The sequence below is a fragment of the Triturus cristatus genome, chromosome 12 (genome assembly GCF_964204655.1).
Source record: "Triturus cristatus chromosome 12, aTriCri1.1, whole genome shotgun sequence".
Taxonomy (NCBI): domain Eukaryota; kingdom Metazoa; phylum Chordata; class Amphibia; order Caudata; family Salamandridae; genus Triturus; species Triturus cristatus.
Window position 1 is genome coordinate 121,976,850 of NC_140595.1, and position 15,195 is coordinate 121,992,044.

The 15,195-nt window shown below is 42.6% G+C and overlaps 1 protein-coding gene across 2 annotated transcripts in view; it reads left to right on the plus strand.

Moving 5' to 3' along the window:
- ATP8B2 (ATPase phospholipid transporting 8B2) overlaps positions 1–15,195 on the plus strand; it is a 363,866-nt gene that overhangs the window by 341,702 nt on the left and 6,969 nt on the right. For both annotated transcript variants that reach the window (XM_085638856.1, XM_085638855.1), the window contains 2 exons: positions 12,697–12,835; positions 14,068–14,198. In XM_085638856.1, coding sequence (XP_085494982.1) covers positions 12,697–12,835; positions 14,068–14,198 — 270 coding nt within the window. The remainder of the gene's footprint in view (positions 1–12,696; positions 12,836–14,067; positions 14,199–15,195) is intronic.

Sequence of the window (15,195 nt, forward strand, 5' to 3'; positions counted from 1 at the left end):
ATGCTCCCAGAATCACTTTTTCGTATTTAGTCAACCGACTATGTGACATGTACTGAGTTCTGCTTCTTGTCAAAAGAATTGCCACATTGTGAGGTACGAATACCCTTACAGGATATCCCATTATGATTCCCTCACTCTGTTCCAGGCTTCTGCATGTTGCTGCCACAGATTTCAGACAACCTGGTAAACCCACAGCTACAGGGTCAAGTGTCGATAAGAAGTACGCAATAGGCCTTCTCAGTAATCCATGCTTCTGAATTAACACTGAAAGTGCACATCCATTCCTCTCACTGCAGTACAACTCAAATTCTTTCTCATAGTCCGGCATACCCAAGGCTGGAGCCTCACACATTTTATTTTTGAGCTCTTCAAATGCTGCCATTTGTTCTGCATCTAGATCCAATGGATCTGTCATTTCACTTTTTGTCAGTCTAATCAATGGCTTTGCTATCAGCGAAAAATTACCTATTCACTGACAATAACCCACCATACCCAGGAACATTCTCACTTCTCTCTGGGTTTTTGGAGCTTTCATTTCTCTGATTATTCTGATCCTGTCATCAGTCACTTTTCTCAGACCCTTTTCAATATTGTGTCCAAGATAATGCACCTCTTTCCTGCAAAATTGCAATTTGGCTGGAGATACCTTTAACCCTCCATCTGCCAGATGATTCAGTAAAGCTATGGTATCTACTTCACAAGCTTCACGTGTCTTTGATGCCACCAGTAGGTCATCAATATACTGCACTAGCACTGAACTCTCGGGCATGATCAAACTTTCCAACGATTTCTTCAATAACTGATTGAATATCGAAGGACTCTCCGTATACCCCTGTGGGATACGAGACCATGCTAAAATACGCTGGCCAAACCTAAATGCAAAAATCGGCTGGCTATCATGATGCAATGGAATTGAAAAGAACGCATGACACAAATCAATCACTGTATACCACTCAGCATCATGTGGAATTTGATACAGGATCACTGATGGATTTGGCACAATAGGACAACATGCCACCACAATTTGATTAACTTTTCTCAAATCCTGTACGATCCTAAATTTCCCATTGGGCTTTTTTAGTCCCATTATCGGTGAATTACACGGACTACTCAGTAGTTCTCTCAGGACTCCTTGCTGAATCATTTTCTCAATTATAGGAGTTATTCCTTCAATTATTTCTGGTGTCATTTTGTACTGAGGAATGTTAGGATATGTGATTCCCTCTTTCACTGCAATTTTCACTGGATCTACATTATTCATCAATCCCACATCCTCTCCAGTAAAATCCCAAACTGCCCTTTTCACTGTGTCTCTTAGTTCTCGAGGCAAATCCTCCGGATCAAACACAGCAAATGCACGAATTAACTCCCTTTCTCTATTCTCTAGAGTCACTCGGTACAAAACATCCTCATCTGGTGTCTCAAAAGCTATTCCATCCGGTGTACAAAAAATTGTACAGTTCATTTTGCATAACAAGTCCCTACCTAACAAGTTCACTGGACTCGTGTCACAGACGATAAATCTGTGCATATCTGAAAATTTCCCTATCTGTACTCTCACTGGTTCAGTAAGACGTGTTCTGATTTGTGTATTGGCTACACCAACTACTTGGATTGCTTCATCCGAGAGAGGAAGATTTCTAACAACTGTTGACCTGACAGTTGATCTTGTCGCACCTGTGTCTACCAAAAAAGTAACACTCTCCTCATTTATTTTCCCATCCACAAATGGTCCTGCCTGGTCTATTTCTAGAGTTGCACCAAGTATGCACTCTTCCTCCTCTCTTCGGCACCGTCATTAATCACCCTCAGACTCACTTCCCTCACTCTTTAACAAGTACTGTTGTACTTTGTTAGAACGTCTTGGTTTGTTTACCTGCTCATCATTGTAGAATCCTGAATCCTGATTATACTTTTGTAACCCTCTATTCTGCGGCAAGGGCGGTTTTGGCTCTTGACTCTGCTGTCTCACAACTTTCTGTTGTTGCTGCTGTTGATTATTTCCTTCGTTCTGCACCTGTTGATTTAAGGGTTTATTTTCATTACTTACTAATGGTGGATTAGGACATTCCGATCTCCAATGCCCCAATTGGCCACAGTTGTGACAAGGAAACTTTTTTTTCGCTTCCTCAAGACTTCCTTTTCCTTTCCCTGCATATCTAGGTCTATTCCCTGCATTGTTTCCTGGATTATTCGCTTGTTCCACTAACTGTGCTTCCTGTCTTTCCGCAACTTTCACTTGTGCCCACATTGCTTTCTCTTTCAGCTTTCTTTGTTTTGCTTCAATTTCATCACTGAAGTATTTTGCATGTCTCAGGATCTCATCTACTTTCTTACTCTGCCAATCCACTGTGTGCTCACGAATTCTCTCACCAATTTCAGGTCTAAGGCCATATACAAATCTGTATACAAAATGACTCAAATCTTTGTCACCCAGGTGTTCATCTCCACTGAATTGTTTAAATGCCAGTATCAGCCTCTCGTAAAAAGCATGAACTGATTCTTTCGCTTCCTGTTGTGTTCGATCTATTTTAACCCAGTCTGTCTCTTTTGCAGGTACTTTACTCTTCAGGTATACCATCACCTGATCATATTTTCTCATTACCTCTGGATCTGGTGCCCCTGTTCTTGGATCTCTTGGATATTCCTCAGTAGGCCAACTCACAACTATTTTACACTCAGTCCACAAGTCTGCTGGAACAATTATATCAAACAGACTATTCAGGTCAACCCACAGCACTTTTGACAATTTCACAAACCTATCTACCTGCCTATACCACTCGACGGGCTTTTCTCTCAATCGAGGGAAATCATTCGTAAATGATAAAATATCCTGTCTAGTCCATGGAACATGTACATATCCTCCTCCAGGTATTTCTCTCATAGGATAATTATCCACTGGTTTCTCTTTTTCTCTCACTGGAAATGCTGAATAAGTTGTTCTATCTTCAGATTCCTCTCTTTTCTTATACCACCTATCCTTCCACTTTTCTACATCACCCCATCTTCGCAATAATGCTACCATTTCCTTAATCTGTCCTGTTCTACCAGTAGCATTCAAATTTTCTATATCCTTCTCCGTAAAATCCATCCTGTAGGTTTTTTGTAAAGCCTTCACTTTATCAATGTCAACTCCCTGTTCATTTGCTATCGCTCTTAGCCTGTCATGTGTATTCCTTGCTCTCCAGGTGATATTTTTACACATGAACATTAGCTCACCATCATGATGACTCTTCAAAATTTCTGTTGGAACTGTTCCTGTAACAAGCTCTTCTAATTCTACCCGTAACTTAACCACATCAATTGCTTGTGAGTCTTTATCCTTTTTCTGAAGAACCTTCATCCAATCATTCAAATCATCAACTGTTATTTCAGCAGTTTTTCTCACTGGAACCACTCTCTTTTGCGGTTCTAAAATCGGCATCCCTGAACAACTAGGTTCACTAGCATCCAGTATTTCACTACATATGTCATGTCTGGATCGTCTCAGGTCACTTCTTTCTGTTCTTTTACTTGAATCTCCTGAAGGACCAACTGAATTTGTCAAATTATTCCCAACATATGGAACCACCAGTCCATTTTCACCTGTCCTCTGTTTATCAAACACAGGAATAACCGGACCTATAGTTACAGGCACCGTAACAGCTTCCAGATTCTTCGTTAACTCCCTAATTTTCTCAGTCAACTCTGTTGTGGTTCTGGCTAATTGTCTGGTATTTTCATCACTAGCTCGATTCTCTCTCTCCCTGAAAGAATTATTACCTCTAGATTCAGGTGTCACTTTTTCTGTCTCAATAATACAAACTGTATCTCTTATCGGAGAAACAACTGGTGTACTCTCATCTGGTTCTGGTCTATATGGAGGTGGTCTCTTGTAAATCATGTCATTCAAGACCTCATCCTCATATTCTCCATATCTTCTCATTTCTGACTCAGGAACCCTTTCTGCTCCTCCTTCAACTGTCCTCATCGGATATAATCCCTCTGACATACTAGCATCTCGCCACCTTTTCATTCGATCATGATGAGTCTCACGATCATGTCTCCTCCCAAACATATACCTATAGTACCCTCCAGACCTCTGTTTTTCTCGCTCATGAACTTCTTCTTCCCATTCCACTAAAGCCTCAAACTGTGTAGGTCTTGGTTTCGGGTCTAGACATAACATCTTTTCCCGTAAATTTCTCAACACGGCCAGATTAAATGAACCATGTTCTGGAAATGCTAGAACACCATCTTCTTTAGTATACCTAACCCAATTCTCCAACCATATACAGGTATGAAACCCATATTTCGCAGCCATGAAGGATGCAGGTGTTTTCGTTGGAGGTAGCAACTCACCCTCTCTTGTCTTAACATCTTTATCCTTGTTAAACCACTTTTTAATTTTTCCAAAGAACGTTTTCTTCTTTTTCTCTTCTTGGTAATACATTTTAGCGCTTACCAAAACTCTCTACTCTTTCTCGTATTATAAATATACAATACAAATTTTCAACCAATAACAGCGCGACTCACACTAACGCACCAATCCTGGAGCGCCTACGTCACTAAATAGCTCTTCCAATCCTTGCGCGACTCACACTAACGCACCAATCCTAGCGCGAACCCTATTCTGATCCACTATCCAATCAGAGCGCAGTCTTTCTGACGTCACCAGTCGCTGCAGTCGCTTGTCTCCTGTCTTCTGTCACTCGTCTACCCCTCCTTTACAAAATCTCTCAGTAGACTTCGTGTCAAAATTTCTACAAAATCTATTAGTTACAACATAAAAACATCTCCATTGTCTGCTTCGCTAACCACAGAACAGTAAAGTGTCTATTTCTCTAGAGTCAACAAACTTTCATACATCTCCTAACCGTTTCCTCTAAGACTTATCCAAAGAGTCTTACAGTCAATAAATGTATATGCATCCACGCACATTCATACAAGAAAAATATAGTACATGCACACAGAATCCTGCTTCCCGAGAACAGCGCACAATCTGTCCCACTACAGAATTATAACATACATCAACTAAGCAAGCTTTCTTTGCCCAGTTCTTCAAACAAGCTCAGAGAATACCTATTACTCCTCCCGCGATAAGCTTTAACGGAAATCCTTACGGATCCCTGGGACTTAAGACCAGAGTTTCACAGATAACCTTCACTATCATACACACTCCTTATATACTAGAAATATATCCTAATAGTAACATACGACAATGTCACTGATTCCGAACCCAGACAATGTGACGCGCAACTTCAATTGTCACACGTTATTCCTCACAATTCCGTCTTTCCCGAGAGCAGCATATACTTCCCTCTGCCCTACTACGAAACTGCTACCAGCTTCCAAGTTCCAGAAGCACTACATATAACTCAACATTACGACTCCAACATATAGTATTAGTACATATACCAACATGAACCAATAATCAATAAACTAATGTACAAGTAATCTTATCAGATCAAGACAATCATCAAAAACCATCCTTCTCTGCTACCAGGAAATTGATAGAGATCAGGGTGTATATAATATTCCCACTACCACGGATAGAGTAATCTCACAGTTACACGCACATGCATACATCATACGCTAGGGCCCATTTCACTACACTAACATACGCTCAAATACTCTACCAGCAATAAACCTGTGGAAAGAAAACTCCTAATCACCCTGCATCTATATCGAGGTCGATAAGACCTGGTTTTTGTGACTGTCCTTAAACATAATCTATACAACATATACAGCAATGATCAAAAATGTAAACCCAATAATTGACAAGAAAGAATATTCAACACCATGTTTAAAATTATATTGCTTTATCTAAAATTAGTCAAAGGAAATCAATCGGAGTAAATCATTTTCTCATAGTTACCTATTCTAGCTAAATGTCAGAACGGGTCAGGACAAGTCTCTCGGTAAATGTCTCTCAAGACGAAGTCCCTTCAGCATCGATCCTCAGCAACGCAGATTCGGTACGCGGCAAAGGCAAAATGGCAAGTGGCAAAAAACCCTCTCTAGGCTAACATTTCTTATAGTGTCTAAAACAATAGAAAGATACATTGGAAACATAGAAAAAACTGTAATGTCCGCCGGACCTGCTGAGCAGAGCGAGAAGGAAAGGATGTAACATCGCTACATTTGAGAATCTCCGCTCAGGAAAAGTTCACAAAATAAAGACTACAGAACAGGAACCAAGAAATAAAAAATGTATCTTGTTAGTTCTACTTCTCCTCGGCAATCGAGCCACAGTTCAGAGTTTTTCTCTAAGGCTCCTTTGTTTCCCAAGGCTGCCAAGGACATTTCATTTCACTTGGAGATCTCCCAAAACTGCTGCTGTCCTCATGGAAAGTTTTCAAACAAGCAAGCAAGGACCATGGTCAGTTAGCTTCAGGACCATTTCCAGCAGGGGTCTCCCTCGTCACAGTTTTCATATTATAAATCACAGCCAGGCTTACAAATCGGCCATCTTTTCTAGGCCATCATAGGCCTCAATAGACCATCTTAATTAAAGAGACAAAACAATTGTTACTACAGCATAGTGATTAAACAGTGTCAACCCCACTAATACCCTTATGTGTATGTATTTATCTAGCTCTTGCAACATAGAAAAGCATTAATTCGGAAAGCGTTTTGTGCCCAAAAATAAAACCGCACATAGCAACGTTTAAACATGAAAACACGCACATTATAATTAATCAGCACGTTTATGCATACCCTCGTGTAACTCTCTCTCTTGTTAAGACAAACGGATTGATTAATATAAACACACTTGCACAAGACAAATAATTAATTATTAATTATTAATAAATTAGTACAACGAATAGACATGCCAGAGCTTCAAAAGCCACTGAATTTTCAAACTGAAAACTCCGCTCCAGCAAAGGCAGAGGCAAAAACAACTCGCGCTCTGCTTCCACCCCCACCCCATGACTTCCCTACACTTCCCCCAGACCATTCCACTCCAGTCGAGGGGAGACTCCACCAATTCCTCCCTGCCTGGGCAAACATCAATTCAGACTGGTGGGTGCAACAGATAATTCAATCAGGCTACTGTCTCGAACTAACATCTACCCCCCCCCCCCCCCCAGCCATACCATCCAAACAGCGTCCAGTGTCACAAGAACATCTCTTACTGCTAAAGCAGGAGGTAATCTCCCTCCTCCAAAAAAAGTGCAATAGAACCAGTTTCCCTGCACCAACAAAACAAGGGCGTTTACTCCCTCTATTTTCTCATACCAAAAATGGACGGCTCTCTAAGGCCTATTTTAGACCTCAGACCCCTAAACCTATATATACACTCAGACCATTTCCACATGATCACACTTCAGCAGGTCCTCCCTCTGCTTTCACAGGGCGACTTCCTTGCTACTCTAGACCTCAAGGATGCCTATTTCCACATTCCCATTCACAGCGCTCACAGAAAATATCTCAGATTCGTAGTGGACGGTCAGCACTATCAATTCAAAGTACTCCCATTCGGAGTCACCACAGCACCAAGAGTGTTTACCAAGGGCCTAGCGGTGGTGGCAGCACACCTAAGAAGACCACACATCCATGTCTTCCCATACCTAGACGACTGGCTCATAAAAGTCCGCTCATACAATCAGTGTGTACAACACAGTCACGCCACTGATCAACAACTTCCAACCTGGGGTTCACAATAAACCATGCCAAGTCCCAGCTGCAACCGTCCCACACGCAACAATATCTCGGTGCCACAATAGACACCTCAAGGGGCGCTGGCCTATCCCAGTCCCGCCAGGATAGCAAGCATACAAGCTCTTCTCACCAAATTCCAACCGCAACACTCTCTTCCAGCTCGAGTGTTCATGCAACTCATAGGGATGATGGCCTCTTGCATATTCATAGTGCCTCAATGCAAGACTCCAGATGCGTCCTCTCCAAGAGTGCTTAGCACACCACTGAAACGAGGTTCAATGTCAGCTAACAGATCTGGTGTTGGTAGACGGTTGTACCCATCGCTCTCTGCAGTGGTGGAACACCAAGAACCTTTCCAAAGGGCGACCGTTCCTTGAGCCGATTCCTCAAATAGTTATGACAGCGGTCGCATCGCTCTCCGGCTGGGGAGCTCACCTACTACATTACACCATGCAGGGCAGGTGGACACCTCAACAAAAGTTACTCCACATCAACCACCTGGAGCTACTAGCCATATTCCTAGCCTTGAAAGCATTCCAAAAACACATTTCAGGCAAAGCTGTCTTAGTCCACACAGACAACATGACAGCCATGTATTATATACAAAAACAAGGCGGGACACACTCTCTGCAGCTCTCTCAGCTCGCACAGAGCATATGGAGGTGGGCTATTCCTCAGAACATTTTTCTCCTAGCCCAACATGTCCCAGGAGTCCAAAACACAATAGCCGATCTGTTGAGCCGTCAAACACAACAAATCCACGAGTGGGAACTTCATCCACAAGTTCTTCAACCATTTTTTCAGATGTGGGGGCAACCACAGATAGACCTCTTCGCCACCCAAGAAAACGCCAAATGCCCAAACTTCACCTCCAGGTACCCTCACCCATTGTCCAAAGGCAATGCGATATGGATGAACTGGTCAGACAGATTTGCGTACGCTTTTCCGCCTCTCCCACTCATTCCACTAGTGGTGCGCAAACTACAGCAACACTCCTTAACGCTCATCCTAGTTGCTTCAACTTGGGCCAGACAACCATGGTACACCGCATTGCTGGAACTCTCCGCAGTTCCGCCCCAAAAATTACACCTCTCTCCACGTCTCTTAATCCAGAACCATGGAGAGATCCAACACCCAGACCCAGCTCAGCTCAACCTAGCGATCTGGCTCCTGAAGTCCTAGAATTCGGTTATCTTAACCTTCCTCCTGACTGTATGAACGTCATTAAAGAAGCTAGACGGCCTGCCACTACAGCATGCTATGCAGCCAAGTGGAAAAGATTTGTAATCTACTGTCATAACAACAACACTGATTCCCTAGATGTGTCTATCCAACACATCATAAGCTACTTTCTACACCTCCAAAGATGCAACTTAGCCTACACATCTATCAGACTGCATCTTGCTGCCATAGCAGCATATCTACAAAATAGACAACATCTATCACTTTTCAGAGTACCTGCCATAAAGGCCTTTATGGAAGGACTCAAAAGAATAATTCCCCCCAGAGTACCACCTTCACCTGTGTGGAATTTAAACATCGTTCTCACAAGACTAATGGGGCCTCCATTTGAACCTCTACATAAATGTGAGCTACAATTCTTAACATGAAAAACTGCTTTCCTAGTAGCCATTACTTCTCTACGAAGAGTTAGCGAACTACAAGCACTAACCATTCAGGAACCCTATCTGCAGATGCATCATAATAAGGTTGTTCTACGAACTAATTCTAAATTCCTCCCTAAAATCATTTCTCCCTTCCACCTCAATCAATCTGTGGAGCTGCCCGTATTCTTCTCGCAGCCACAAACAGTCGCAGAAAGAGCTCTTCACACCTTAGATGTCAAAAGAGCACTGCTGTACTACATCGAGAGAACACAACCTTTTCGTAAGACCAAACAACTATTTGTGTCTTTCTCACCACCACACAAGGGCAACCCCATATCAAAATCTGGGATAGCTAGGTGGATTGTCAAATGCATACAAATTTGTTACCACAAAGCAAAACGTACATTATCTGTTCCTCCTAAAGCCCACTCAACACGAAAGATAGGGGCTTCAATGGCATTTTTAGGGAACATTCCCTTAGACGATATCTGCAGAGCAGCTACATGGTCTACACCGCACACATTCACAAAACACTATTGTGTCTGTGCAAACTAAACAACAAGCTAGTGTGGGCCAGGCTGTACTCAAAACACTATTTCAAACTACTGCAACAGATACTGGTGGTCGCCGCTAGGAGGGGATACTGCTATACAATCTATGCATAGTGTGTAATCTGCAGCTCATATGCCTCGAATGGAATATGCTACTTACCAGTATGCATCTGTTCTTGGAATGTAGAGCTGCAGATCTACACACGCCCACCCGCCTCCCTGGCTACCTTTATCTGTTCCAGTATTATCTTACTTAGATACAACATACATGGGCATCTTTCCTGTTTCTTACAAAGCTCCATCATTTCCCTGCTGGCGAAAAAAAATCTGTGGATGGAGCCGATGCCCATGTGCACTATGATTCAAAGGAGGAGTCGCATACCTTGTGACTTCCAAAGACTTTCCAAGACAAAAACCAGTGCAAACATCCGGGCCCAACATCAGATGGCGATCCATACATAGTGTGTAGATCTGCAGCTCTACATGCCAAGAACAGATGCATACTGGTAAGTAGCATATTCCTTCTCATTCATAAAAATGAACGTGTCTTTGGAAAAGTTTGTGCTATGTGAGGGAAAAGCGCCGACTATGGCAGTGCAATCCACCACAGTGGTGTGTGTAAATAAATCGGCCTAGAGGCTGCTCGCGCCCAGCCTCTTGAGCCACGGCCACCCGTGCTTCTGCCGACAGGTCACACAGTTTAGGGGAAAACATAACATTCCTCATTATTAGACTATAAAAAACTCAGTTTCAAATGCTTTGATTAATCAATTGGCCGAACGTCCTACCACTTAAAATAGAGCCTACACTCCAAGCCACACTCTAGGAGCTATCAGCGCGTGCCGCTAGTAATGACTGCATTCACCAACAACAATAAAACATAGGACCCCACGCTTCACCTTCAGAGAACAGCCCGTCATTCACGCCCAGACAACAGCACTTTTGTGGCGTCACCCCCTCATTCATCCCGGGCTCCTAAACCACATACAAGGAGGGGGCGAGCACCCAGCCTCTTGAGCCACGCCATCCGTGCTTCTGCCAACAGGTCACACAGTTTAGGGGAAAACAAAAAACTGGAGTGTTCGAACGGCGACACTGCGACTACACAGAGGCCCGCCTGAGCCATTAACGGCACTCGTCCGCTTGCCACCATCATGCAATGCTTGTTTGATCCTGATGAGGCGGACAGGAGGGCGATCACAATTAAGCATGCGCTATATACACAGTATCAAGCACAGAAGGGCCGATTCCCAAAGGTTTTACATAAATCAACTCACCGCATGGGTCAGATGTATGAACATCAGCAATTCAGAAAGTATTAAAAAAATAAGCTCTCGGCTTTGGCAAAGGCAGCCGCTTGTTTATAATTGCATCGCTCTTTCACTTTAAGTGAAAGCGCGATGCAAAAAATAAACACGGAGCTGCCTTTGCCAATGGCGAATGCTAACAAAAAAGTGCATAGCGGCTAATTAGGAGACACTGTCTCCCGCCGCCAGTAAGAAATCCAATCCCGCTGGGCGTGGATCAAAGGAGACAGGGTGGCAACAATAAGGGATTGACATGCCTTGAGTGCAATCATTGCACTGGCTTTGGCATAATTTGTGACGCCAAACGACGCGCACGAATCAAAACTGAAGGCGGAGCTGGGACGAGGCTTCTGGAATCGTATCGATTCCAAGAAGCCTCGTATGACGAGACAGCGCATGCGCTGCTTACTTCAGGCAGAGACCTAAAAAGGTACAGGAATACAGATTTACGCTGCACTCTTCTACTGGGGTGGCTCCCTTTCATTTGTTCAAAGGCAGAGTTGCCAATACTGAAATGACTCTATTGTGGGTCACTGCGAAAAGTAGGGCAGTGAATGATCGTGTGGGTAGCACTGAATGTTGGAAAGGAGGAGAGAGGGGGGAGATGGAAAAGAGGAAGGAGAGGTATGATAAGAGAAAGACCGTGAAAAGGACCATAGTGAATGTTAGCGATTGGGTCAGAATCAAGTCAGCAAGGAAAGATGGGAGGAAGTTCAAATTCAGTCAACCAGTAAAGATTATTAAAATGTTAAATAATGCAGTTAAAACTAATGATCATAAAATATGGAATCTTAGTAGAATTGCTAAATGTCAATCTATTGGAGCTTGTGATGTAAATACCTGTTGTGCAAGGGGAGGGGGGTAGGCCTCCTCATGCAAGATGGATTCCACTTAGTTTGCAAGACTGTTTTAGCGTTCTCTCTTTTTTGTCATTTGTTTTCATGGGTTTGATTTCATTTCTTTTGTTGTGTTAATATGGGTGGCGTTCTGTATTTATCCTTGGCAGGGTTGTATTGGTTGCTATGTGCTGATGTAAGTATTCAGAATGTGGGTGGTTGTCAGAGTGAAATGTAGATTGCTGTGAGAGTGGCAGTTGAAGCTAGCTACTTGGTGGATGAGGTCTCTACAATTGGTTTTACAATAAACCTGTGTTTATCACCAATCCTGAGTGAACTCTCTCATTTCCAGGAAGGAGTATCACCACAACCTCTGTTTCAAGCATGTAGAAATTTGAAGCTCAACTCAAGAGCCAGCAGAAGCTTTACCTATTCTTCATGGTGTGGTAGATGCTTATAGCTCTCACCCAGGGGCTCTAGAAGCTGGATGAGCTCTATAATAGCTTAAAGCTGCTCTCCTGAGGAAAAGAAACTGAAAACTCCTGTATTGTCAAAAGAAGTTGTAAGAATTCACTTTAGGGAAGCGTGTGTGTGTGTGTGTTTTTAATTCCTTTTCTTATTTAAGAAGGCTGCCTCTGTAGTGACTGTTGTGACCAAAGACAATACCCTTCTCCATAACCCAAAAGTTGAAATTATATACCTTTAGATTTTCTGCACCTCATTGTTGACCCCTCCTGTTTCCTGTGGATAGATTGGATTGGACACCGGGTACTGGACGGCCATTAATCATTTCTTCATCTGGGGAAGCCTGGCTGTATACTTTGCCATCCTGTTTGCCATGCACAGCGATGGGCTCTTCCAAATATTTCCCAACCAGTTCCGCTTTGTGGGTGAGTATCCCAGATCTACCCTCTGCCTTCATCTTCCTTTGCCTTTTGCCTTACCTTTCCACTGTACCCCTTGTTCCTATTCCCACTTCCTTTCTCCCTTCTCGCCATTTTGCACCAAATGTTTATCCCCATGCCAAAATTTGACTCTCTAAACACCTCACATTAACATTTATTATGTACAAATCCATCTAATTTCCATCCATTTGTACTTGCTGGGTGCCCCATTTTTAAAGGCAGAGGCAGTCTTTTATTATATCTTTATGCTACCAACCATATTCACCGATCTCTTTCCTGCTTCCCCCTTTATTTACCTCATTGCTATGTTTCTCATCTTCAATATGTTTCACCTCTTGCTAATAACAATTCTCTCTTCATTGTCTATCTCAGTTTATCATGAGCTTTTGTGTCTCCCTTGGTTTCCTTTCCCTTTAATGACCATGACATCTACAGGAGGAAGGGGAGAGGGGCGGGAGTTAGTGGCCCACATCTACTCCTGCAGGCTTTTTCTTTCGGTGCTTTGCCTCTTTCTCTAGTTTATCTGTTGCAACTTTCCCTTTACAGTACAATATACACTATCTCTATTGTAGATTCCCTGCTCCATCTCCTGTACACCCAATCGCCTTGAGTGCACTCTCCACTGCCTCATCTCTCGCTTTCTAAGTTTGTCTCTTATTGTTAACTGTGTATTTTGACATTTCTTGCTCCTGTCATTTTTCCACCTCTTTGTGTACCCAACAGACACTTCCATGACTCATTACATCCCCTCGACCGTTCCACCTTTTTCAGTTATTTGCCATTTTTCTTTTCTAACTTACTCATTACAGTGCTCCATGGCCTTGCTCCCACCGTTTCATTTCTCTTTCTTTTGTTTAAACTCTTTCATGTGTCCCTTTAGCTCTAGTTCTCCCACTCACTTTTTTCTGTTCTGCAACTTATTGTCGCCTATCAAAAAAATATTTCTGGTGACCCATCAGACCTCTCTTCTTCATTAACTTCACCTGGCATTCCTTCTTCCGCTCCTCTCACCCATCTTACTATTTATGTCCAGCTCCCCACATTGCCTAAATCCCTTAATCTTTTCTTCTAGCTCTTATTTAATTTTCCAATGTGTCTCTCTTAGGTCCCCTTTTGTGCTTCTCTGGAACCATTTTGCCCTCACTTATGTTGCTCCTCTCTTTAGGATTATGCACGCGTACTCATCCGCCATGTTCTTTTTATTTTTTTCTGGGCAGGTAATGCACAGAACACATTAGCACAACCCAGTGTCTGGTTCACCATCTTTCTCACCACTGTTGTCTGCATTATGCCTGTAGTGGCCTTCCGGTTCCTGAAGCTCGACCTAATTCCTGAACTCTCAGATACGGTAAGGACCTACGTAGGAGGAAGGGCTATCGAAGTGCTGAACTGAATAAATTTTGAAAGACTCAAAGATAAAAAAAATCTTTTGATAAACAGTGCTTCACAGCTGACTATTGGGACTTGTGGTACGACTGACCCTGAGAATGAACTGAACATCTGTTTAACCATCATAACCAGGAAGTTTTCCCTCATCCTTTAATTGCTGCTATTTGAGTGTAATAGAATGTTTCTCTTACCATGGTAATGAGAGCTCTACAGAACCCTCATACCATAACAAAACATCGTGAATGCCTGGAAACAACCACAGAAACATTGTCACATAGGTTTTGGAAGGGCAATGTTGCATTATTTAAGTCTTACTGAGTTGAACAGTTTGGCTCTCAAAATATATCCTAATCAATCCACAAAATGTTGCACATACTCCAAAAGAAAATGTTAAACCTAAGCCTAGATTTTGTTTTTATTAGTGAGGCTAGTAGCAAATTAAGTAAACCAGGCAAACTTGTACTTTGTCGGTCAGAGTAGACTCCTGGTACTGGCTGACGATTGACTCAAGAATAATTCAATTTCCCAGAGAGCTGAAAAGCTTGCACCGTGAAGTGCTGAGGACTCAGTCGGCATCCTTCTCTAAACAATTAAAGTATGCTAGGCTTTTGACAAATAGGTCAAAAACTTAGTTTGTTGTTGTCTGAGGCCAACTTCCAATTTTCAGACAACCTTTTCAAAGGTTGCTGTATAAAAAAGATTAATACACCCATCACCATGCAATAAGGGGAATGTTTGCTGTTAGAGATATTTTTGTGTATCTCAAATGTATTAAATTGAGAAAGGAGGAAAATCTATGTGTATTATGTAGAACAAGCTATTGAACAAGCTGTGGACCGTAGGTCAATTTATGGAGTGTGGTAGCAAAGGTTGATCCAAGCTCTAAAGTGGAGGATAACTCTGCCTCCCTAGCCTTTAAGGTATTGGTTATAAAAGTTTTCGCTTCTCTGAATTCT